The following is a 26,095-nucleotide window of genomic DNA, read 5'->3' as shown; positions in this document are numbered from 1 at the left end:
TCACCTAAAAGGTGCTTTCACGATGTTTTGAAGCATTCTTTCAACTAGTCTCTTTGAAGCCTTGATAGCTGCCAACAACAGAACCGAATACGCCAGCATTTTCAGAGTCAAATCGACTAAGCTCAGGCAAACATAGCCACCAAAATACTCATCAAATGCTGAGCTGTTGTTTGTCTGTGGTAAAAGATAACATTCTGGGTTACTATAAATCGGGGAAAAGCAACAACTCCATTATGATGAGTCACTGATTTGAAAGCTAGATCGTGTCTGAAACAGCGACTTCGACTACAGCTACGGCTAGATGAGCATGTCTGCCAGTGTTGAAGAATAGGCAGACGTGTGCGATCTAGCCGTAGACTAAGCCACCATTGCAGACACAGCCTTAGTGACGTGTGAGACTGGTCCCCTGTGGTTACAGTTCTCTGAGCAGAGTGAGCTGACAAAGCTAGCGAGGAACATGATGAAAACGACGACGAAATCATTCTTATAAAACTCTTCCAATGTGACATGATGCCCCTGGCTAACCTGAAAATGAAACACAATGGAGTTTTTGTTTACTGCTGACGTTGCTGAAGAAGACATACTTCCTATCACTTGGCATCAAATTCCATGAACTATAAGTTGGCTTTTTAATCCCTGCAATTGGAAAGGAAGCAACACGTGACACTGCTGACTGCTCCAACGACAAAAAATATGTTGTATCATTAACTAATTGGTATGTTAATTGGTTTCTAAATGGTTTATGTTAGTGTTGCAAATCTAAACAGTGGACCCTTCCCATGAAATATGCTAATTACATTCACGCATGCGTACAGACCCTATTGGTTGGCAAACGCCATAGAGTTGTGCACTAAGTAGACACGCCAACTCGTCTGCGTCACGCAGCCATTTGGCGTGTGCCATTATTTTGCCAACCAAAATGTTAGTGCGCACCCGGTATGTGCAATTTACATATTTCATGGGAAAGGTCTATTACACAAGAGTTCCTTCAAAAAGTGCCAGGATGCATCATTTGTTACAGTGAATCCAATGCAGAGTTTGGGGCTCGTGAGATTCGTACATAGAAGACTATCGGTGGCCTAACCCTCCCCCCCCCCCCCCCCCTGGATCCACGCCTGGATATACATCCAGTGTCCCAGGGACTTCCATCCACCGGAGATTCTGTCCCCTATATGGGAAATTAACATGGGCTGGAGGAGCAGGATTCAATAGAGGGCGCTATTGGAATTAGTTTGTACCACAGAGTTATATTATAAGAACTAGAGGGCGCACGAGTGATGCTTCGTGCACAAATGCCACGGGACCGCAAGATGATAAGCGCGTCATTCTGCACGCGCGTTGAATATGAAATACACGTTTGAGGTTTTTTTTTATTGAACGCTCACGCGATGCTGTTTGTTCAACTTACAAAATGGCCGCACAAACACACGCTGTGAGATAGCTGTTTTGTCAACTTAGAAAATGGCCGCCTGCTCGCATACCGGGGTCCGTATATAGGCCAGTGCGCGCTCTAGTTCTTCTATATAACTTTATGGTTTGTACACAGTTTGTCATATTGGGGGCAGAATCTCCCGTCTAACCAGCTCTGGATAAACACAGCCTGTGGCAGGCAAAGCAAATCAATAGGACACCCCAGGAAAACCCTGGGGAAAATGTGCATGTCATGAAAAAACAAACTGGACAGAGTTTAGCAAGCCCACCCAACAATGATTAAACTAACCAAGGTGACACCACAACGGTTTTCTGTGTCCAATGAATAATGTTTTTGATCTGCGAGTGTTCAAATGAATAATTGTTTGAACTGCAAGCGTCCAAAAAAAATCATAGTAACTTATTTATTTATTTTATTATTATTGTTTTATTTATTTATTTATTTATTTATTTATTTTTATTTTATTTTTATTTTTATTTTTATTTTTATTTTTTATTTATTTATTTATTATTATTATTATTATTTTTTTTTTTTTTTGGGGGGGGGGGGATATTAGGTAGGCCTAGGAAATGCGATGACTGTATATCAACTCACTTGTGAGGATTGTGCAGTGGGGTACTTGAGAGTGGTAACATAAGCTGTTAATAACCTGTGATTGGACAGATGAGAGAGACTAGTTCACCAATCAGCTTCACCACTGCTGCCCAAAGAAGTCGTTGGTCGTACACCCTGGCATAGACTTTCATGAGTGATGCATGCTTTCCACTTCTCTTAGCACTTTCCTAAAACATAACATGGGCACTGGAACTATTAATAATAGTGATAGTAGTTCAGATTTTTAATTTATCTATGACCACCTTTTTAAAACACAAATTTTAAGATTTCAGACTGTTTTCAACTGTTTTGAAATTGGAAAAAAAGAAGTTAACGATTGAATGTATTTGACCAAAGTCAGATGTACAATACCAGTGGTCCACTATGGTTTGTGTCCATACTCACTAATTCTTCCAGAAAAGCTTTACAAAATCGTTCGTGGTTGAATCTTGCCTCGTGTCGTTCGTCTGCTATTCCTAAGTCACTCAGCTCCAGATGTTTCTTGTAGCCTAGTTGAAGAAGCCAGTTGACCCACCACAGGGTGACAGACGAGAAGAAGCTGACGTGGTTATGCAAGTACTTCATATCGGGCTGATTCAGGTTCAAACTTGGTACGTCTTCTCTTTGAGAGCAGTACCAAAACTTAAAGAGAAAAAAAGAAGGTTTTTCGATGTGAGATCGTCAACTGATTTTAGGTTGAGTTTAAATTATAAAAACTAAAAATGCTTTATTTACAACCAAAATTTTAAATAATTCCATTTTAAAGGAACATTACAGAAATTTGAAGGAGAAAAATATTGTCTGAGATCACAGATTTATACAACTTACACAGTCTAATCATGGAGGTAGAATCTACCTCCATGGTCTAATGATGATGATAGTAGAAAACATCCCATGAAATATTTATGCCTGCAATGTTATATTTGATGAGATATATAAAACTAATTTTCTGTTATAGCTCAGTGAGCGTTTTACTCATTTTTTTTTACCTGTATTCTGAATATATTCAGCTCTAGAATAACCAATACGACATGGATGACAATCTTAAAGACGGTTAAGTCAAACAAAACTACGTTCACATCGATCTGATCATGGTTTCCTAAAGTCAACAATTGCATTATGTCATCTCCAAGCGAACATAACCAATAAAATATCAGCACAAAAGACATCTCCGGTATCTGCCATAGTTCCATGTGATGATAATAGATGAGGGACACCAAGACTGCTATGAAGCTCAAGACACTGTGAACGTAGAGATGAGGCTGAGTGGGTTGATTCAAGACTTGGTATGTCTCATCAGTCATGACGCCCTCACCAATGGATGCAAGAAGGATCACCAGGAGTAATGCTGATATGAGCCATCTTATGCTATGGCCAGGATACACCAGTAGATGTTTCGTGTTGACTTGACGATACTTTGTGCAGCATCCAACCACCAGGAGAATGAGTGAGAAGAGGATGCGGAATATACCATGAGAGAAATCTTCAAGTCGAGTTATGTTTTTCTTGACGATGCTGTAAGAGGGATGCGTTCCAGAGAACCACTCCAAAGCCATATCTTAAAACAATTAGTGAACCAACCCTTCTTGTACGAGTGAGCGCAGTGCAAACCAAAACCAGAAAGTCCATTTGATGTTTTCGGAAGAGAACCTCTTCACAAAATATCCAGATTCTGATTGTAGGGTGTGGTTGCTTCCCATCACTGGTGTCCATTATTGTTACACCAAACTCTATTAATACTGGCTAGATACCTGCAGGGGGATCAGCTCATGTAACTGTGACTCAGGGGACAGTCTTCTTGGGACTCCCAACAACCCATGTAGTCATGATTTACTGCACAAAGTGGCTACCTCCATGATCATACCAATGTGAAGGGTTTATTTGTAAGGGTTTTGACTCATCAACAAGTGCCTTTTCTGTAGTCCCTAATCTTGTTGATGTCCCCACTGTATTTGTGTTCATTATTATTTTCTTTTATTTGTGTTCAATACCTTCCACTGCAACCTGCCATCCAGTCCTGAGATCAGTGCTCCCAAACAGCATTGTTCTGGAGGCAAGGAATCTACAGCAAAGAATTAAAGATACACATTCAGTGACTTTAACAACATGGTTGTGGAAAGATCTCTCTTTTGAGAATGTGTAACAGGCCCTCAAGCAATTGATGAATAAACTTAACATGAACAAGGCACTGGGAAGTCATATAAAAATGTCTTAGTGGACACTCAGGACCTGCGTGAACTGTAGTCCTTTTTAGAGAACTTTCTGGTATTTGTCAATTTACTAGTTTGCAATTAATTTTGTATGTTATTTATAAGTATCTCCCCCTGCCAATTGTCAATTTTTATTTCCTGATAGTTTTCATTTAAAATAGCCATTCAATTTTACAAGAATTTTGCACAAGCGTTTTAGGCCTCTGTAACTCCTTGTTTAGTTTCGGACATCAAATTTCATTTCGGTGCAGTCAAAACTTTACATTTAGTTTTTGTCACCCCCCTGCACCTCAAACAAGGATTGATCCTGACCAAAATTCTAGGGGGCCAAATCTATCAATCTATCTGGCTTGGCATCCGGGCACGCCTTAAAGGGACACACCAGCCGAATTGGGCTATTTGGGCTACAAAATAGACTAAGATATCACTTCAACGGTCCTCCAGGAATGAAGAAGAACAGTCCTTAAAAAAAAATCATCAAATTTAGCCGTTTTTGAGCATTTTAATACAAAAACGCAGGTCGCGTGATTGTTCTAACCAAAAAGTGGTACAAACAATCACGTGACCTTCCGGGCTAGTTTTACTTTCAGCCGTCTAAAAGTAACTTACTTAACCAAATTTAAATCTTTTTTTTACAAAATTATTTACGAATAATTGACGAAAAAGATCATGTATTCAAATTATCGCTACAAAATGTAAATAATGGTGACAAATCTAGCGTAAGATTCACATTCAAAGAGTCCGTGTAACTGAAGCTTGTTATATGGCCGCTTTGGTTTTTTTAAATCATTTTTCGCTAAATACGTGACATTTTGATGATTTATTTTTACAGCAACCATCTATAAAAACATAATTTATGATTCCCCACCCTGAGCCGGTGTGTCCCTTAAGAGCCCCCAAAAAATTGTGCATTATATTTTAGTATTATTGTATACTTGGAATAGTATTTATTCCCCTTGGCAATCGCCATACTGCATCTTCAGTAAGACCATAGAGCAAGGGTAAGACTGACTTCTCTTTTAACACATAAGCTTGCAAAGTTGACTGTCATTATTAGGCTTGAAACTGGTTTGACAAAATTCATGTGTCCCTTTAATCTACTTTTCAGGTTTATAAATACTTAACTTTATTATTTTGCAAAATTAATTATGATTTTTGTTTTTGCATTTCATTATTTACATAACATGAATAGAAAACACATGAATAATCATTTGGTTTGAAAGTTGGGAAAACTATTGGAAGTAGAACTTTCTAAGTTGACCCTTTGAACTGATGTGAAATGCATTGAATGGGACTTTCTGCAAGCATGTGGTAAAGTTAGAGTTTTTGAAAGAGTTGCTCTAATTACTGATTTGCTGAGACAGTTGCAGTACAAGTGCTTCCCGTGAGGGTTTTAACAAAAACCTACATGGTATGATGAAATGTCAATAGAGCCGGTTATACTAATGTGTAGTGCATGCAATGGAATTCAATCAATGGAAAACAAGCAAAATGGAACGATTTGACCAAAGTCTTGCTTGAAACCCTTTCAAATACTATATATCATAGTCTGTTAATTATTAAACAAGATTCTGTTGATTGACATATTACAAGGAGGAACGGCTTGGTAAACAAGTTTGTTGTTTATGATGATTCAATGTATTAATGTTTTGTCAAGTGTACCCCAGTTATAACCATAGAGTTATTGCTATAGTTCTTTTGTTATCGTTTCATCACTGCCAGGCTTCACTGAAGTACTATGCCTTGACTTTCAGCCCAGACTGTTTACATTAATTCAATTGGCCCCTGATTATTTGCTGTCTCAGAACTGTCTCCTTTTGAGACCGATTTGAAAAATATTTGCACAGTCAAGCGAAAAGTTTGTATGATGGTATTTTGTGTGTACATTCTTTATACATGTCAATATGTCACTAACTACTTTGGGTTGACTTGGAGATATCATCAAAAGAAGCAGTCTGTGCAAATAGTACACATTGCTTTCAATAAAAATATTTCCTGTTTTTCAAAGCATAACTACATAGAAGCATATACACACTCCACATGTTTTGGTTTTTGTTACACTCATATAATGTATTATTTTATAGATGCATGATTAAAAGAAAAGGAATCTAATACATTTCCCATGTTCATGGAACACATACAAATATAAGCACCTCTGCAACCAATTTCAACCGACTCCTCTTGCAGAGTACAGTTGTATGCACATGTATTCCAGAATTTCTCTGAAATTCACGAGACTAATATTGAAGGTTCCTTTACCAAGAATGTTGTTCCGTAAAGCAAGGGTTTTGTAAAATTGTTTCTGAACAGGATTGGTAAACAAATAGGGTTCAAATTGTTGTTGTAGTTTTTGTTTGCTTGTTTGTTGGGGTGTTTGTTTATTTGAGGTGTTTTGTTTTGGGGAGGATCCACCAGACCGTCAAGATTGTATCTCAAAATGTTTACCCGACCAGAATCAAAACTACACAGTTTGACATTTTAAACTATTTGAACAAACACTAAGAGAAAATTTATCTCCTTTTCTTCAATACTCCACAGAATTGCAAGATTTGTGTCAGACTGAAAGTCAACAAAAGAACAAAAACACACAAACATGGGAGTTGTCTAATCATGAGCTTACTGGCTCGATGCCAAAGTCACTGGGCATTCCAGCCCCAATTAGACTCTGTACATTTGTGAGAGTTTGTTTTGCCTCTTGGAGTTTTCATTTTGTTCGGCTATCAGTGAAGCTTAGAAATTCTTGAACAGTTTTGATAATACACTGAACAAAATTTAGAAAACAGTAATAAGTCTTTCTGGGCACTTACAAAAATGTCTACATTTCTCTTCTTTTGAATCCTTTTTGTGACATGCTAATTTTTTTTGCTGTCAGAAGTTAAAAAACTGAGAGCTTCTTTTTGTGGTTACTGATTGCAATTAGTACACTACTCACTACAAAACCTCTCATTTTACCTCTCATGGGCATCAATCATAGGGGTGAGGAGGACAGGAAGACAGGGGGACATGTGTCTCCCCCCCCCCCCCAATTTAGCACGGTGGGGGGGGGGGGGAGACCACAATATCAAATGTCCCCCCATGTTTTTAGCCTCCTTTAGCTCAATTAATAAATATTGGGAACACCTCCGCCCCATCCACTAAGTATTTGATTTCCACTTACTTCTTCAAGTGTCTGATTGTAGCCAGACAGTGGACCCTGTACAGTCAATACAGTCTATAGTTGTTGTTTCTTTTAAATCTCACCCCCCACATGGCAATAGTGTTTTAGACCACATCATTATGATAGGAACTAGGGAGGGACTTGTCTACAAAACTGCTGGAAAAATAGACTGGTTTTACTAAAAAATAAAATCATGGAGGATGATCAACTTGGATTGAGGATTGTAAAAAACAAAATGGTCACAGAGCATGCTCATTATCACTAGCTAGAGTCCCTGATTGTAATATCATTTGATAGTCCCCATACAGCTAATGGAATGAACGTACTGAAGGAGAGTCATAACAATGCACCAGCCAGATTCTTCCCCATGTACCTTAGTGTTATCTTCTGTTTAAACAGTCAATGTTCAAGTGCACAAGTTTTTCATAGTCCCCAAAAAAAGTTTACGGGTAATAACAAAGTGAACTGCAAATCATTAACGAAAATCTATGGACAAATGCCAGAACATAACTTTACAAACTGATGATTGGTTAATTTAAATGACACGATGTAATCTTCTGTTTAAACAGTCAATGTTCAAATAGACAAGTTTTCATAGTCCAAAAAAAAAATGTTTATGGGAAATAATAAAGTATGAACTGCCAAACATTAACCAACAAAATTCTGGAAAAATGCCACAAAACAAACTTTACAAACTGATGATTGGTTGATTTAAATGACATGATGTAATCTTCTGTTTAAACAGTCAATGTTAAAGTACACAAGTTTTCATAGTCCAAACAAAAAAAGTTTATGGGAAATAACAAAGTGAATTGCAAAATATTAACAAAAATTTATGGAAAAATGCCAGAATTTCTTTTTTACAACTGTTGATTGGTTAATTTGAATCACATGATCGATGCAGCTGCTCAGGTGACATGAATTGGGAAACCCAGACTAAGACAACGCCCCTCTATCAGTTTTAACACACAGACTATTCCAAAGGCATTATATAAGTAGGCCTACTGAAGCCAGAATTTATTCTTCGACACAGCGGTTGAATCTTTCCTGTCTTATGACTGTTGTTGCAATTTTGTTGGCAGACTTCAGTGCATTTTTGTGTTCAATGATCTCACTTCTTGTCTATTTTTGAAATCCTTAATCCAGAAAGCTATACTTTCTACCATCTTCCACCATGTCACTATTGAAGTTTGATCTGGTTTAAGTAATCTCAGCAGTCTTTACTACGCCAGGCACCACCAGGTCTTTGGTAAGTAATACTCAATCAATAACTACTTCTCTCCCAATCCCTTGACGCCCCCTCTGATTTGCATGTTTCTTGGTCCCTTCAAAAAAAATAATATTTTATCCCAGATATCAAAAGCAACCAGATTAATTATCTAGTGGTATTTCTATAAATATTATCACAACCCGTGTCTTTGCATCAGCTACATGCCGTGGCATTAAACCAGAAGGGGAGGGTGCTCAGATGGATTGAACAATATAATCACTCCCAAATAATGTCTTTAACCCCGCTTCCCAATGAGTGTCTACTTACACCACTGGCTGCAGAGGTGGTTTGATAGATTCTTCATGTTTATTAATAAGGGAATAAAAGTGTAGCGACGAGTTCTTAAACGGCCGTTTAAAACCGGCAACGCCTGCAAGGTTTTAAACGGACGTTTAAGAACGAGTCACTACTCTTTATTCCCATTCATAAATGCCCTTTTGTTAAAAAAAACGTTAAAAAAATACAATTACAGACACTTTGGCAGTTCAAAATTCGAGGTTTGAAATATTTTTTTCAAAAACTGTGAAGAGTCTGTTGCGCGTGGGTTGTGTGTTCGCATGCCCGCTTAGAAATAGATTACACGATGTTACTAATACTTATGAATTGCGTTCTGCGTGATAATCTTGCGCGCCTGACACGTGGAAGCCAGCTGGTTATAAACACTGGTCATTATCAACCGTTTAAACACCCCCGCGTGACGCGCTCTCCACCAGGAGTAGAGAAACTGTCTGGGGTATTTATGAACAGTTTTTAAAATTCAACTGCAAATTAATATCAGACATATAGGTGAGAAGTCTTTAGTTGGCATGGAGGAACACCAAAGACTTAAATATTAAAGAAAATATACATGGAGTACTTATCAAACGCCCCCCCCCCCCCCAACCCAAGTCGTGAATATTTTTGGCGCAAATTTTCATGTACTTGTATGTGACTTTCCCTGCATGCTGTGAATATTTAAGTGTGCTATGAATAGTTTTTGTCAGTAAGCTACGTAGGTAAGGCCAGAGCATAATATGTGATGTCCCACTTCAAGTGTTTAGCTCTCTGGTGATCCCAGAAGGATGTAAACCCAGTTCATACTTCCTGCGAATGCGAAGCGAATTTGACGTGAATTTGACGTCACACCCTCCTTTCGCAGCGATTATTTGCAAGGGAGTAGAGCAGAGTTCAACTGCTGCGAATTATTCGTTGCGAATTTGTGACGTCAACATTTGTATCGCATTCGCATTCGCATTCGCATTCGCATGAAGTATGAACCAGGCTTTAGTCAGTGAGATGTAGTGTGGATCCGTTTTGGATCATCGATGGTTACTCTTCACAAGACATAGTAGGAGATGTGGAGTCAAAGGTCACGAGGCATGGTTAAATAGTCAGCCTCTCATATTCACACATGGTACCCCGCTACCCGGCAGATAACACAGTTTAATATAAGAAAATCAGTACATATGGCGACCGGGGAAAAGTTCCCAGTGGCTAACTAGACAGAGGAGGTGGCTTTAAACTTAACCAAGAAAAATCCAATGCAAGACATAGTTTTATGTATTTTTGAGTACATCAGTAATACTCTGCCTAAACTATTAAAATATATTTGGTACATTTTGCGACCTGTATCTAGGCAGGGAGTTGGCTTTAAACTAAAATAAAGACAAATCCAGTGCAAGACATAGTTTTACATACCTTTCAGTACATCAGTTGATAGTGAACCAGGCATTTTACATAAGTGTTAATCTGAATTATCATATGTGCAGTGACGTCGCCAGGTAAAATGGATCATTACCAAGTTATTTGTATGCAGAGTTTACTAGTACATTGTGTACATATTCCTTGCAAGATTGCATCTTGAATTACAACTGTGTTTGACAGTTAAAATTTTCCATAGCCATTCAAAATGTTTATGGAAAGTACCAAGGTGTCAACTTTAAAAGCTTTGTATAACTTTGGTTTTTGGAAGTGTGCAATTTTTAGATCCTATATATATGCAGTTTTTGTACAATAAAACTAACCTGTGAAATTTGTCAAAAGGTGGTCATGTTTTTCAGATAAAGCCTGGAGTGAATATGTGCACTCAGGAAAATTCATTGAGGAATACACAATATTCAAATTTGGAGGATAAAAAGTGATATCGTTTTCCATAACTGTAGTACTTTAAAGTGAAATGTTTCTCAAAATGTATTACTATCCAAAGCTGCTTGTATTTCTTACCTCATAAGTTTTTATTGGCACTAATTTTCAGAGTCATTATAACAGACCCTTTGAAGGCAAAGTACACATACCTTTAAGTTTGTTAGAACCGTTTGATAAATGTAGATGTATACAATAAAACTAACATCTGAAAATCTCATTTCTAAAGGTGGCCTCGCTTTTGAGATATTGCCGAAAAATCATGATCAAATATGTCCATGCACTCAGGAAAAGTAGAGAGAGGCTTTCAGGTTACCCCCGCACTCCTTTAATTAAGCCAATGAAAAGTGCATTTGAGACCACTGACCTCTACATATCTATAGGCTGTCACTCGCTAACGAGTTTGACTATCGATGGTAAACTGCTCGTAAAAACAGACTGGCTTTATTTACTTGTGGAGAAAGATCAACTAGGATTGTACAATCTGTTTTGTTGTTGGGGTTACTTTTAAAATGTATTGAACCATTTTAAGGACTGAAGGGGAGGCTTCGGCGCCCCCCCCCCCTCCCCCGCCAATTAAGCTGGGATTGTAAGAAACAAAATGGTTACAGAGTTTGCTTATTATGACTAGCTAGTGTCCCTGTTTGTAACATCATTTGAAACTCCCAACCAACGCAGTAACCAATGCACCAGCCAGATTCATCCCATTGTACCTCAGTCTAATGTTTCTAAGAAAAGAAATGGTTACAGAGTCTGCTTATTATGACTAGCTAGTGTCCCTGTTTGTAACATCATTTGATACTCCCAACCAACGCAGTTACCAACGCACCAGCCAGATTCATCCCATTGTACCTCAGTCTAATGTTTCTAAGAAACAAAATGGTTACAGAGTCTGCTTATTATGACTAGCTAGTGTCCCTGTTTGTAACATCATTTGATACTCCCAACCAACGCAGTTACCAACGCACCAGCCAGATTCATCCCATTGTACATCAGTCTAATGTTCTGTTTCAACAGTCAAAGTTCAAGTACACAAGTTTTCATAATCCAACAAAATGTTTTGGGGAATTATCAATATATGAATTGCAAATCATTAACAAAAAAGATTACATCACATAAAACTACGGAAATTGATTGGTTGACTTGTATCACATGATCGATGCAGCTGCTCAGGTGACATGAATTGGGAAAACCCAGACTGAGACAATGCCCTTCCATCAGTTTTAACATACAGACTATTACACAGTTATTATATAAGTAGGGCTAATGAAGGCAGAAGGTGCATTCTTCACCACAGTAGTAGAATCTTTCCTGTTTAACAACAATTATTTTCAAAATGTGTACAGGGAAACTTCATGTGTTTGTATTCAACTACTTCTTGTCTGATATTTGAAATCTCAAGTCCGGAAAAGTTTGATTTTCTACCGTCTTTCACCTTGTCACTATTGAAGTTTGATCTGGTTTTAGTAATCTCTGCAGTCTGTACTACGCCAGACACCACAAGGTCTTTGGTAAGTAATACTCAATCCGTGCTCCCTTCTCTCTTTCAATCTTTGCCCCTTGTGGTTTGTACCTATTGTTCCTTTATCTCCCAGAATATAAAAAGCAAGAAAATTGGTTGACCAATGGTGGTTTATTATCAATAAGAACTACACAACTGTAGTGGTGTAATCAGAGGGTTGTGTTTGGGGGGGGGGGGGGGGGCATCCACCATCATTGATTAAGTAAAGTTTGAGTACATATATCATTTATTGTCATAGTCATTCAAATATTTATGGAAACCACCAAGCGGCGAATGAAAGGTGAGTTAATAAAAGAACCTCTGTCAATGTTACCTTTTGCCCCCAGCAATTGAAAATGATTGGTCGTTTTGAATCACATGATCTACACAGATCCCTAGGTGAAGAACCTTAGAACATTAAACACAATACAAACCAGTCCTTAATATTAAACACACAGGCCCTATATGCGAACCACAATGTAAGTTCCTATTTATAGCATAAAATCTTACCTGGTGAAGAGTAATGGGGAGAGGTGGATAGTATAAAACATTGTGGGAAACAACTCCATCTGAAGTAATGTAGTTTTTGAGAAAGAGGTAATTTCTCACTAAAATATTAAAAGACTTCTGGCTAGAAATCTTTTATTCCTATCTGAAAGCACAGAAATTCGTCCAACAAGGGTGTTTTTTCTTTCATCATTTTCTTGCAACTTCGATGACCAATTGAGCCCAAATTTTCACAGGCTTCCGCTTGGTATTTTATGGTTATGATGGGATACACCAAGTGTGAACACTGGTCTCTGACAATTACCGAACGTGTACACTGCCTTTAAATGATTTGTTTCCTATCTAACATCAATTCTTACTAATTACCAACTATTAATAGGTTAACTTCACTCAAGGCTCTCCCTTCTTTACTGATATTTAAAAACATGTGTCCGGTTTTTACATCTCAAGTTTGACATGGTTTAAGCATGAAGGAAGAAGTTTACACCAATACATAAACCACAAATTTGGGGCCAACCCCAGTTTAAGAATTTGCTACACTGGAAACCCATAGCCTGGGGCAAAGGATCACTGTCTGGGGGGGGGGGGGGGGGTTCTCCCAAGAATGTTGACATTACAATTAACTTAATGGCTGATTGGAGTTAAACCAGTGATGAATGGAATCTAGAGATATTTTGGCTTGTGGAATGTGTCACTTGTTGATGTTTGAGTATTTCTATATGATGCAGTGATATCTTGAAAAAGTGATGCAAAAATAAAAATATATCTTGAGTGAAACCCAAACTTAAAATTAAGTGACTGTGGTAACCCAAATACACTTTGCTTAATACTGTTACAAACCTCACATTGATCCCTGTGCCTTACTAGCGCCCTCTTTTGACCCAATAACTAATCAATGTATTGACTTGAGATCAATGTTCGATTCGATATAATCTAGAATTGCTAAGCTCTTACTTCCACCTACGTCACAAGGACCCTCTGTCCAGTCAGCACATTTTGATGTCGGACCCTGGATCGTCCGAGGGCCAGTGCTTCTCCCACTCATGCATATTCAGTGAGAGCTTTGTTTGCAACCTAGACCACCTCCGCACACGACGCAGAACTTTGTGTTTGACCAATTGCCTGTGTACAAGAACCAATGCCAAAATGACGTGCGTAATGATAGCACACGAACCCTAATGCCATAAGGTTGCGTGCTAGCGGAAGCCATAGCCTCATGCACGTATTTGTTGTACACGAAGTGCAATGCCATGCCAATGTGCGTAATCATTGTACACAAATACCATGCCATGCCCTTGTACACACAATCGATTGCGTGTATTCCTTATGTAGTTGCATTTTGTATACAGGTGATTTAGCGTGTAATTCCCAATGTAATATCCTCATGCACATTCTTAATTGTACACAAGCAATGGCAAGCCCGTCTTACTCTCAACTGTCAATCACTTTAACCTTACTACCCACAACTCTTTTCCAGCATTAAGTCTTCCATTGGTCAAGACCCCAAATTGGCTTATGTTTAATTCATTTTTATACACCAGCTTTCTATAAAAGCCCAGGATTTTCCTCATTCAGAGCATGTTATGATGTTGAGAAGTAACAACTCCAGACAATAACTCGATGTATACTCCGAGTAAATGTTCCAACCACATTCCAGATATTATGTTCCAGATAATAGTACTCCATAGACTCAGTACCTCAGTTCTCCTTTTATGACTAATGGCTTAATAAACCTAATAGTAACACTAGTGGCATTATTGCGCTACCACATCACATGTTGTAATGTCATAAGTGATTCAGCTGTAAATAAACCAGTTCATGTTGTCAGTAAAGTCGGACTCTTGCAACTTTATTATTGTCTTCCTCGTATGTGATAGGCCAGCACACTTGCCTCATGCGAGGAACGCAACAATACTATTAAATGCTAGACTTCAGTACTTAAAACAAACAGTAAAGTTGTTTCACAATTTCTTCAGATCGTAAAGGTGGTGAGGAAGACGCAGCATGGAGAAAAATAATTCATCAGGCAAAAAAAGAGGTAAATATTTCAATATTGAATTCAGAATCATGCTAATGCTTACCAAAACTGGCCGTACTCAACTGTTTACTCTTACTTAAAGAAATGTTTTGCTTTACTCCGTAATACATGTAACTGTTGTTATTCTTTTATGAGAGTATGGAAATAAATGTATTCTTGAATTGAATTGAATTGAGAATTGGACAATTAATTTTACCAAAATTTATTTTACGAGAAATGCCACACAAATAACTTTTGATCAAGTTGGACCAGGTTGTAAGTATGGAAACTACATGTGTGGTGCTTAGTGAGAGTGCCATGAAACTTATACAAATATCTCTCCATTTCAACTTATTCAGTGAAATGTGTTGAAATGATATGATACGAAACCACTCATGTCAAAGAAATTTACTACAAAAAAAAACTAAATGTCTACTTTGAGACACCATAGCTCAGACATCCATTGCATAGGATTGTCACATGATTGGCAATCACATGACTGGTGAAAAGGAATTTGAAAAGAGGAAAGAATGTAAATAAAATCCAGCTCTGTGGTCCTCCTCAAACACGTTCACTTGAACTCAAAAAAAGTTTTTAAATTTTTTGAATTGAACAGATTATTCAAAGGACATGTGTTGTGAGTGTAATCATGTTAGTGATGAATTTTTTATTATATTTTTATGTTTTGTAACAGGAAAACCAGACCCAGATCAAGTTCAAGCTGTTGGAAAAAAGGCTAAGGTAGTTAATACACCCCCTCCTCCCCTTGACAACTCATCATTGGTTGAAAAGCTCTATGCTCATTCTAAAGCTAAGGGGTTTTCCGATACAGATAAAGAGGAATATGTGAACAAATTCTTCAATAATGATCCTGACAAGGCAAGCAAGCTTAACAAGCAGATACAACTCTCAGATACCTTGTCTGATTTTGCAAAGAGTCCCATGGTACTGCTGCTCATGTGTTTGCTATGGGATGCAGAAAACACCCTCCCAGACACAAGGACAAGATTGTATAAAAAATCACTGCAATACATATTCAAAAGAAAAACAAGAGACATCAAAGACGATGAAATATCTATGATTTTGATTTCTATTGGAAAGGTTGCTCTAGGTAGTCTCCTTTCTAAAGATCAGTCATTTGCCTTTACAGAAGGGGACTTTGAAAAGACTGCATTAGATGCAGCACTGAATGCAGGTGTCCTCACTAGTGAGAGGGTCATCGATGGGCTTGAAACCTATCAACGAGTAACTTTTATACACCACACATTTCTGGAATATTGCGCAGCGATGTACTGGCAAAGCTTGATAAACACTGAGGAATTTGACAGAATCCTAGATCAGACAGAGGTTGAGTTGACAGGCTCTTCTCGTGTGTCTCGATATGATTATCTGCTCCGGTTTTGTTGTGGAGACAATGAGGCATGTACAAATCATATTTTACCAAAGGTGCATCAAGGCAGAAATTCGAAACTTGTCGTTATTTGTTATTTCGAGAGTCAGTCACAGGAACTGCCACCAGCAAATGTTATCAGTTCAATTCTGACTGATAGTGTTAGACTTTACAGTTGGAATAATGATAGTACAAATGCATTCTTTCATTTTCTGAACCAAGTGGCAGCCCTCGGCAGAGGAAACGATTATTTCACAATGGTTAAGAGACTGGCAGTGTCTTATTTTAACTTCCAGAGGTTTGGTGAAGATTTGGCAAAGTCAATCAAACTAATGACCAATTTACAATCTCTTTCTCTGTCGAACAGCTCTTTAACTGCTGCCAATACTAATCAAATCCTATCATCATTGGCAAGTCCATCAACATTGACTGAGCTAAACCTCTCAGACAATAACGCCTTGGGTGGCTCTGTGTCATCGTTGGCTCCTCAATTGATGAAACTGAAGCACCTCAAGGAGCTGCACTTGGTTGATTGTTCACTGCAAGCTCAAGATGTGTCACCCATTGCCAAGTCAATGGGGAACACTCTGGTTAAACTAAATGTATCACTGAATAGAGCACTGGGTGGCTGTGCATCCATTTGGGGTCCTAAACTGGGGGAAATGGTATGCCTTCAAGATATTAAATTGAGATACTGTTCACTGCAAGGTACAGATATTGAGCCCATTGCTGTGGCACTGAGTGGTGTGTCTACTCTGGTTGAACTTGATCTGGAAGGTAATCCAGACTTGGGTGGTTGTGCAAAGATGTGGGCTCAGCACTTAAAGGGAATGAGACACCTTGAGGAGGTGAATATGCGTGGGTGCAAATTGCGAGATAAAGATATTGAGCCCATTGCTGTGGCACTGAGTGACATGCCCGATTTGATTCATCTGAACCTCTGGGATAATTATGCATTGGGTGGCTGTGCATCATTGTGGGCTCAGCATTTGAAGAAAATGAACCACCTTAAGGAACTGACATTAATGGATTGTAATCTGACAGGTGGTGATATGGAGCCCATTGCTGAGTCAGTGAGTGACATGCCCAATCTGAAACATCTAGATCTCAGACATAATTGTCCATTGTTTCGCTGTGCATCATTCTGGGCGCCTCATTTGAAGCTAATGACTAAACACCTTACCAGTCTCAGAATGAGTTACTCTACAGATAGAGATAAGCAGCACACTGATGCATCAATCGGTTTGAATTCGCCCATATTGTGCTTAGATTACTCTGTAAGACTAGAAGCACTTGAAAAAATGAATCGTATACGAACTACTTTGTTGCAAATGTAACTCATTCTGAATTACTCACAGATGTGAATCTGTCATGTCATTGAGTCTGTGATTTCTCTGCACAACTGTGTACTTCCTTTATTTGAGACAAATGAAACTCATCATGTTTATTGAAGACTGTTGGATCAGAATAAATTTACTTCCCAAACCAACGATGCATTATCCATTGAAGTCTTGGGTTTCAACAAGTAAACAAGTTACTGTACTTCTCATGTAGTTAAAAACAAGTTCAAGTAATAATCATGTGTAATGTTAGCAACACTACATAAATGACAAAGCAATTTCAGCCAGAAACACACAAAATACTTTACCGTTAAAGTTGCATGGCCGAGTTCCGCCAAAAGGATTACATTTTCTTCTCTCTCAAAATGAACAAAATCAGAATAATATTTTGGCAATGTATCAACTTGATTACTTCCAGTTTAGTACAGGAAGTCATCACTAAATGGCATCTGATAAGTTAAAACAGAAACACCTTTGCAATTTGCTTTGTTTGTTTTGTGTGTTTAATAACACAATCATTGTCTGTAATCAGTAGAGGAAGTTGACTGACCATAAATCAGTGTTTATGCCAGTACATCGCAGCGCAGTGCAATATGTCTTTTAGGTTTATCAGGGATTGTACCTTTATTGACCCAATTGATGAAGACATTACCCAAATTGGTCACACAATTTTGTGTCAAGTTCCCATGGGTAGAGAGTAGTCACGTATGACGTCAGTTCAAGAGCGTCTATTTAACAGTTCCTATGGTACAAACCATGAACTGAGGGGCATAATGGTGCTTAAATGTAAATAAATTCATTTCATAAACCACTGAAATATTGCAATGTAAAGTATATTTTTGTATTTATTAAGAACTTATCTATAATATGGGACAGGCCTGTATGCTTCGTTTTTGAAAGGGCAAGGGCACCAAGGCATTTTCTCTTTGGTAAAGGGCCCCCTATGAGGAAATTGTAAATTTCTACTGGAGCATTTCAAGGGCACCAAGGCAATGGCAAGGGGCAATGGAGACAATCGCCTCCGTTGCCTCCGTCAAGTATCAGGCCTGATGGGATATGGATCGTTATTTATGGTAATTTATACTGGATGAGACAAATAATATAACAAACCTTGCTGTTATATTACTCATGACTTCACACATTAACAAGAGTGTCACAGAGCCTGGACTTTCTGCAGGCACAAATTGTACATAGCTCACCATGGAAGAAATCTTACATTTGATGCAGACTGGAGCTAACAATTGTTATCAACTTTTGTTATTTATAAAAAGCTGTATGTCTCAAACTGTGTTCTTCTCATTTATGATTATGTGTACAATATTCAGTGCCATATTTCCCTATAACTAAATATTCTAAAGTCTAATTTTAACCTTGGACATGTATAGTTTCTCTTGTATAGTTTTTATTGTATGTCTCGGGGTCCCATCAGGGAGAACAGTGGAATCAATGATGGAGTCCCTGAATAAATAAAACCAATACAATACAATTATGATCAAATATGTCATATATCTTATATGAACAGTGAAGCATCTTGCCTGCCAGGAGATGCACTGGAATGCAAAAGAGTATTATTTTGTAAACATTGTTACATTGACTATTTGTACAGCCAAATATTCTTTTACTTGTCTAAGTCTGGAACACATTATAATTCATCTCGTTTACATAACGCATTATGTAAACCAGATGAATATTGGCATAACTTAATTGATCTTTTCCTATGTATGATTTGGAACCTGTGAATATTCAAAGAAAATTGTTCACTTTGTTAAAATAATAAGGGAATAAAAGTGAAGTGACAAGGTCTGTAATGGGTCTTGGCCGTGTAATAAATAGAACGACCACGACCCTGCTGTAAACATTGCTACATTGACTATTTGTACAGCCAAATATTCTTTTATTTGTCTAAGTCTGGAACACATTATAATTCAACTCGTTTACATAACGCATTATGTAAACAAGATGAATATTGACATAACTTAATTGATCTTTTCCTATGTATGATTTGGTACCTGTGAATATTCAAAGAAAATTGTTCACTTTGTTAAAATAATAAGGAAATAAAAGGATAGGGACAAGGTCTGTAACGGCCGTTTAAAACCGGCAGGGTCATGGCCTATAATAATAAGTAGAACGATCACGACCCTGCCGGTTTTTAACGGATGTTTAAGAACGAGTCACTACTGTTTATTCCTATTTATGAATGCCTTTTTTGGTTAAAAAGCATAATTCAGTAGGAAACTCTGTAAAAACTTATCTCTTTTCTGATGTCTGAGCTCTGTACATGTGATCCATTTTTATGAGACAGTTTTTGGATATGCATTTGTGTGCATAGTAATGCATTCTTGTATCCATGGGCTAAAATGGCGCGCGGAGATCCATCACCCCGGGGAACATGATTGTGGGCTAAACCGCACAAATGCTATTACCGGTTATAAACAGCTCCAGCTAGTCATGTCAACCGTTTAAACGCCCCCACGTGACACACTTTCCACCAATAGGAATAGCGAAACTGTCTGGGGTATTTATGAACGAGTATTTCTAATGGGTCATTCCATCTTAAAAAGACCCCCAGTGTGCAAAAAATATGAAAATTTCAACTAAACTCCAAAAGATAGTGCTACCTGGGTATTTATAAAAAAAATTAATAAACCAACTTTGTTATTGTGACCGGGTCTGCAAAAAATGGCCATGATGTCACTCAAATTCATATTTGAGCTTCATACAAATGGAAAAGACCATTTTAAGCTTTAATGTCAAATTGTTTGAAATTAATTCATGTGCAGTTTACCAAATTGAAAATGATTAATAAACAAGGTTTATGGGAATATCTTCCTGCTGGACTATCATCTAAACCTTTCATCAAACATTGATGCCTTAAGTATTAAATCTTAGTTGTTAATATTTCCCATAACCAAACCAGTTCAAAGGGTGTGCATAATTTTGGTAAGATTACTAATTTTGATTTTTGTTGGAAATATTATTGTTCAGAGATTTACACCTAACGTGCATGGTATAAAGATGGTTATGCTGGAAAACATCCCCTGAATATTTTGTTTCCGAAATGCTAGATTTCCTTCTTTTTTTTATATATATATAATTAAACAGATACAAAAATACGTTTTGATCTCAACTCTCAAGTCAGAAATCTGAAGTTGTAAAACATTGGAAACATATAATTGGGTTTGGCGCTTTTTTCTCACGACTCTGATGTTACCATTCACAGGTTTGTTATTTCTTGCACAGATACTTGTGTGTGGTGAGCATGTTGTGTAATGTATACAAAGTGCCAAAGTTATAGTCTAGTTGGTATCAAACAGGTTTTCATTAAACATGGACAAATCATTCATAAAATTGGGTTGAAATAATTATAACTTTATCAATAAAATAGTTTAACTGTAATCAGTTTAAAACCCTGGACAACTTTGGATGATCCAAGATTTCAAGAGAGAAATGAATAAATATAAATATTAAAAGTATTTTGAACAGAGTTCATCTGAAACTGTCTTCTTGAATATTGTAATAGTTGTTATTTCTAAGGGCAGTTGGAACTAGCCTCAAGATAAAATAAAAAAACAAACATTTACATTTAATTTGGTTTTGTCCAATCAATCCCAAAACGTAGTCCTTCCATTTTTAGGTTTTGTAGGAGTATATTTTCTAAGTTTCTTTTTAGTATTGGAAATTTGGTTTTTACTCACCACAATTTTCATGATAATAATAACGATGGACATTTCTATGGCGATGTGTCCACAAATGTTGAGCTCAATAAGCATTAATATTTATCACTGCTCTGTTTTTCAACTCCTTACATACTAGGGAGTATGCAGCCTATACTGTCAAATATGCAGAGCATTGAGCCAAATCAACCACAGAATCAAGCCCATTTACTCCTGGGTGAAGAGAAGCAATTATGGCCAAGTGTCCTGCTCAAATATTCACTGGAATTCCTGGTCTTATATTGACCCAAGTTACAACAGTCTTTACATTACATTACTTGAGTCGACCTCCGATCCTCTACACAAGTTGTCTTGATTCAAGACATTGGTTTTTATAAGACAGACTACCCCCAGCATCAGTGATGTCAACTGATGCTCCAATGCGTTATTAATGATTGTACCCAATTATCAGCCACCATGATTAAAACTATAAGGCATGCATACTGGTGGGTCAGAACCACTGATCAGAGTCCTTGATGTTTTAGATTGCACAATAGATTTATCAGTGATAAGAGTAAGCCATTATTGTATTCTTTTGCAATGAAGGCGGTGGCCACACTTTTACGAACCACTGCTTCGCCAAATTCATGATGCTACTATAGAAAGGACTCCCCGCTTAGTAAGTAAGTTTTATATTTTATGTCTCAAGCGATGTCATTGTCAAATGATCTTTTCTTCGATGGTACGTAAAGATACAAAGTTCAACAGAATTAGCGATAAAGGTTGAGGGAAATGCATTTAAAGACTGAGGTCAAACAATGGAAAGGTGCTTGTGTAATTGCTCCGCACGTCGCTCTCAGCCAATGATAGATCATCCTTTCATCTCAACGAGGACACTCTTTGAGCTTGTCACATGATATGCGAGTACAATAAGACTTTTTGGGTGCATTTGATTTATAGCTCACCCACCCCATTCACAGGGTAAGATGAGGGGGAAGGGAGGGGGGGGGGGTCAGTGGAGGCAGGCCTACATGTATGTTAGTGACCCATACTTGTCAGCTGTGAAAAGACCTTACATCAATCGTTTGGAAAAAGTATTTTGGAAAAATTATTTAGGAAACACAGATGCGAAGCGTCCAATAATAATTCATATTGGGCTCCAATATTACTTTTTGGATGGCATGTGACATGTGTTCTACTAAGCAACTAATGGGATCTATGTGTGTCGCATAGTTTCCACACAACATTTTTCATTTTTAGTATCCCTATACTTTTTTGTAGGTATAGGGGGAAAAGATGGGTTTTAGCATTCGAGAAAGACTCTGCTAGGGTCGAAGCGTCAGGCCATTAACTATTTGTTCTTATAGGGAAAACAGAAGGCGACAAAGAATCAGAACTCACTTTGTTTTGTATGACTGTCTTGATGACGGCAGAATGAATAAAGTCAGCATGTTGATTCAGACCCAGATGTCTGAGCAGTAAGCATCAAACAAGCAGCATCCAGCAACCATTATCCAGCAAGCAGCATCCAGCAAGCAGCATCCAGCAAGCAGCATCCAGCAACCATTGTCCAGCAAGCAGCATGGGTTTGACACGTTCCTCCTCAAAATTGTCTTTCAGGTGTTTCTTGTAACCTTAAAGTATAAAAACAAATCAAAAATTAAAATTCAGTTCCTTAAAATTTGAGCAAATGAAACATAGGAATGCATAAATTTATCATTTGATCAAAGAAAAATTTACTAGGGCATGATTTAAACTAAGCTAAATACTAGCCCCATGTTGTTGGTGGTCTCCCTATTTTGTCAACATCTTTGTTTAGGGTGCCAGTCAGAAGACTGTAGAGTGCTGTTAAATTATTCCAGAGGTCATGATTGGGTTCAACTCCCACTCCAGTAAATTTGTCTTTGTTCAACACACTGTACAGTGTTATACTCCAGAATTTGTTTCCATTTCAAGAATGAAGAGATCGGTCCAATGCATCCACTGACTGCCACAAACCCAAGCTTAATGCATACACTACAATTATTGAAATGTACATAAATCTGTGCAGGGTGAATCCAAGTACCCCCGGAAGTGATAAAAAATACTATTTATAGCCCCCCCCCCCCCTCGCGCGGTCAAAAATAAGGCGCATTGTCAAAGACTATTCTTCTCACTTGGAGTACTTCAACATGCATAAAATAACAAACCTGTGAAAACTTGAACTCAATAGGTCGTCAAAGTTGCGAGAGAATAATGGAAGAAAAGACACCCTTGTCGCACAAGTTGTGTGCTTTCAGATGCCTTGAATTTGAGACCTCAGCTGAGGTCTTGAATTCAATTCAAACATTTTAGTGAAAAATTACTTCTTTTTCAAAAACTACGTTTTAAGAGGGAGCCGACAATTAGCAATAGTGTCCAGTGTCTCTAAGTCGTGCTTGCATTAAATTAATGATACATCTTTCCCCACATGACCCATGTCCACAATCTGCACTTAAATGAACACGCTGCCTTGAATCGGAGTTGGTCTGTAAAAAGCATTTGTAACCGTTGGTTATAAAATGCATATTATGATTGGAAAGATGTTTTAAAAGTAGAATACAATGATCCACACAAATTTGCCTCGAAATTGCGTGGTTTTCCTTTTACTTTGCGAACTAACACGGTACCTTTTATGGGAGTCAAACATATTTATCTGATCAGATAAATATTTACACTCATGTTTAGCCTTGATCAAGGCTGTGTATGTGCAGAACCACAGCCGCACGAATGCAATGCCCAAATGTAATGCAACTCCTGTTCCGGTCGCCCTGACTGTCTTTAAATAGCACACCACGCTCTCACCCAAGGAAGCACACAAACGCTCGTTCCACAGTCCCACACACACCGCTATTCCACACATAGCCCGTGAGCCGTCAGGCTCACAGCCTTTATGATCTTGTACACTTCCGGGTCTTGCGGTTTTGGTAATGAGTGTGCTCTATTAGTAATAAAAGGCTGTTGATTGGCCATTGGAAGTGGTCATGTTTAATAAACATTATGAATATGTAAGATTACTCGAGCGCCCGCGCACAAAAGTACACAATAGTAATACATGTGCGCATTGTTTATTGGTATGAAGCCTGATAATGGTGTGCGATTGGCTATTAACAATGAAACACTGTAAGACACTCGATTTACAAGATCGTCAAGGCTGTGAGCCTGTCGGATCATGGGCTAGAATTGTGGGCGATAGCGGTGTGTGGAATAGCGGTATGTGGGGTGGGGCTGTGTGTGTGTACAGGCGCTGTGTGTGTGTGTGAGAGTGCGGTGTGCTATCGCATTCGGACAGCTGAGCTTTATCCTTGCTCTATGGTTTTAGCTAGAGTAATTGTCAACACAGCCTTGATCAAGGCTAACTTATGTTTTATTTATTGATTTACAAATTTATCTTTTTATCTATTTTGAAATTTATCATGCAGAAATGGATCGACCAATTTTGTTGTCAAGTGCTTCGTCCCTGGTTTCAACAAATGTTGAAATGAATAATTTTGAGTTACATGAAGACACCCCCCCCCCCAAAAAAAAAAAAAACTTAAAATGGGCATAACTTTGTGAATAATGAACCTATGGCAATAATGACTATCAAATTACTCATGGGACAAGCTTTCCATTGATACCAATTTTGTGTAGGTGCTCTGGAAAAACCTCCCTACCCAAGGAACCTTCTCATGCTCGAGTCAAAGTCTAACACACAAACGCTATTTGGGAAATGTTTCCGTATGGCGCCACCACTTTTTCATTTGATATGAAAAAAGTATGACTTTCTCGGTACCCATCAACCACCAAAACAAATCAGAAAAATTTCAAGAGACCAAACAAAAGTAGCTCAAAAAAGAGCTGACATTTTCTTTACCTACTCCTAGGAACTATTTTGGTATTGTTCCGCTATCCTCTCCCGTAACGGGAGACGATAGCGAACTGAAACAGCATAGTTCTAGGAGTAGATAAAGTCCAACTAAATTTTAAACTTAGATTTAGAAAATTTGGAGACTCAAAAAAGTTAAGAAAAGAGTAATAAAACTGAGAGCTTCTTTTTGTGGTTACTGATTGCAATTAGTACACTACTCACTACAAAACCTCTAATTTTACCTCTCATGGGCATCAATTATAGCACGGTGGGGGGGGGGGCACACAATATCAAACTTTCCCCCATGTTTTTAGCCTCCTTTAGCTCAATTAATAAATATTGGGAACAACCCCGCCCCATCCTCCAGTATTTAATTTCCCACTTTAAACATAACCTCCCCCCCCCCCCCTTGAGTTCCAATATATATCAATACTTCTTCAAGTTCAAGTGGCTGATTGTAGCCAGACAGTGGACCCTAAACAGTCAATACAGTCTATAGTTGTTGTTTTTTTAAATCTCACCCCACCCCCCATGGCAATAGTGTTTTAGACCACATCATTATGATAAGACCTTTCGGAGGGACTTGACTACAAAACTGCTGGAAAGAAAGACTGGTTTTACTCAAAAATAAAAATCATGGAGAATGATCAACTTGGATTGAGGATTGTAAGAAACAAAATGGTCACAGAGCATGCTCATTATCACTAGCTAGAGTCCCTGATTGTAATATCATTTGATAGTCCCTATACAGCTAATGGAATGAACGTACTGAAGGAGAGTCATAACAATGCACCAGCCAGATTCTTCCCATTGTACCTTAGTAAACAGTCAATGTTCAAGTACACAAGTTTGCATAGTCCCAAAAAAAGTTTACGGGTAAAAATAAAGTGAACTGTAAATCATTAACGAAGATTTATGGGAAAAATGCCAGGAAAAAAACTTCACAAACTGATGTTGATTTGAATGACAATCTTCTGTTTGTGGTGTAGTCTTCTATTTAAACAGTCAATCTTCAAGTACACAACTTTTCAT

At 37.9% G+C, this 26,095-nt stretch overlaps 3 protein-coding genes across 4 annotated transcripts in view; 2 read left to right on the top strand and 1 right to left on the bottom strand.

The window, feature by feature from the left end:
* Positions 1–357: 357 nt before the first annotated feature.
* LOC139952815 (ABC transporter C family member 8-like) lies at positions 358–10,374 on the bottom strand. The gene is made up of 6 exons (XM_071952055.1): positions 10,341–10,374; positions 4,018–4,088; positions 2,432–2,668; positions 2,082–2,214; positions 1,116–1,168; positions 358–525 (listed from the first exon to the last, which is right to left on the bottom strand). The coding sequence occupies exons 1-6, from the start codon at positions 10,372–10,374 to the stop codon at positions 358–360; spliced, it is 696 nt and encodes a 231-aa protein (XP_071808156.1).
* LOC139933830 (uncharacterized) lies at positions 8,099–21,122 on the top strand. The gene is made up of 4 exons (XM_071928048.1): positions 8,099–8,642; positions 12,131–12,295; positions 14,769–14,830; positions 15,504–21,122. The coding sequence occupies exons 3-4, from the start codon at positions 14,797–14,799 to the stop codon at positions 17,534–17,536; spliced, it is 2,067 nt and encodes a 688-aa protein (XP_071784149.1). The 5' UTR covers positions 8,099–8,642; positions 12,131–12,295; positions 14,769–14,796; the 3' UTR covers positions 17,537–21,122.
* Positions 15,514–26,095, top strand: part of LOC139933828 (NLR family CARD domain-containing protein 4-like) — a 37,354-nt gene continuing 26,772 nt past the window's right edge. For both annotated transcript variants that reach the window (XM_071928045.1, XM_071928046.1), the window contains exon 1: positions 15,514–15,550. The gene's annotated coding sequence lies outside the window, so the exon portion shown is untranslated. The remainder of the gene's footprint in view (positions 15,551–26,095) is intronic.

The sequence above is a fragment of the Asterias amurensis genome, chromosome 2 (assembly GCF_032118995.1).
Source record: "Asterias amurensis chromosome 2, ASM3211899v1".
NCBI classification, from domain to species: domain Eukaryota; kingdom Metazoa; phylum Echinodermata; class Asteroidea; order Forcipulatida; family Asteriidae; genus Asterias; species Asterias amurensis.
This window is presented reverse-complemented; position numbering and strand designations above follow the sequence as displayed.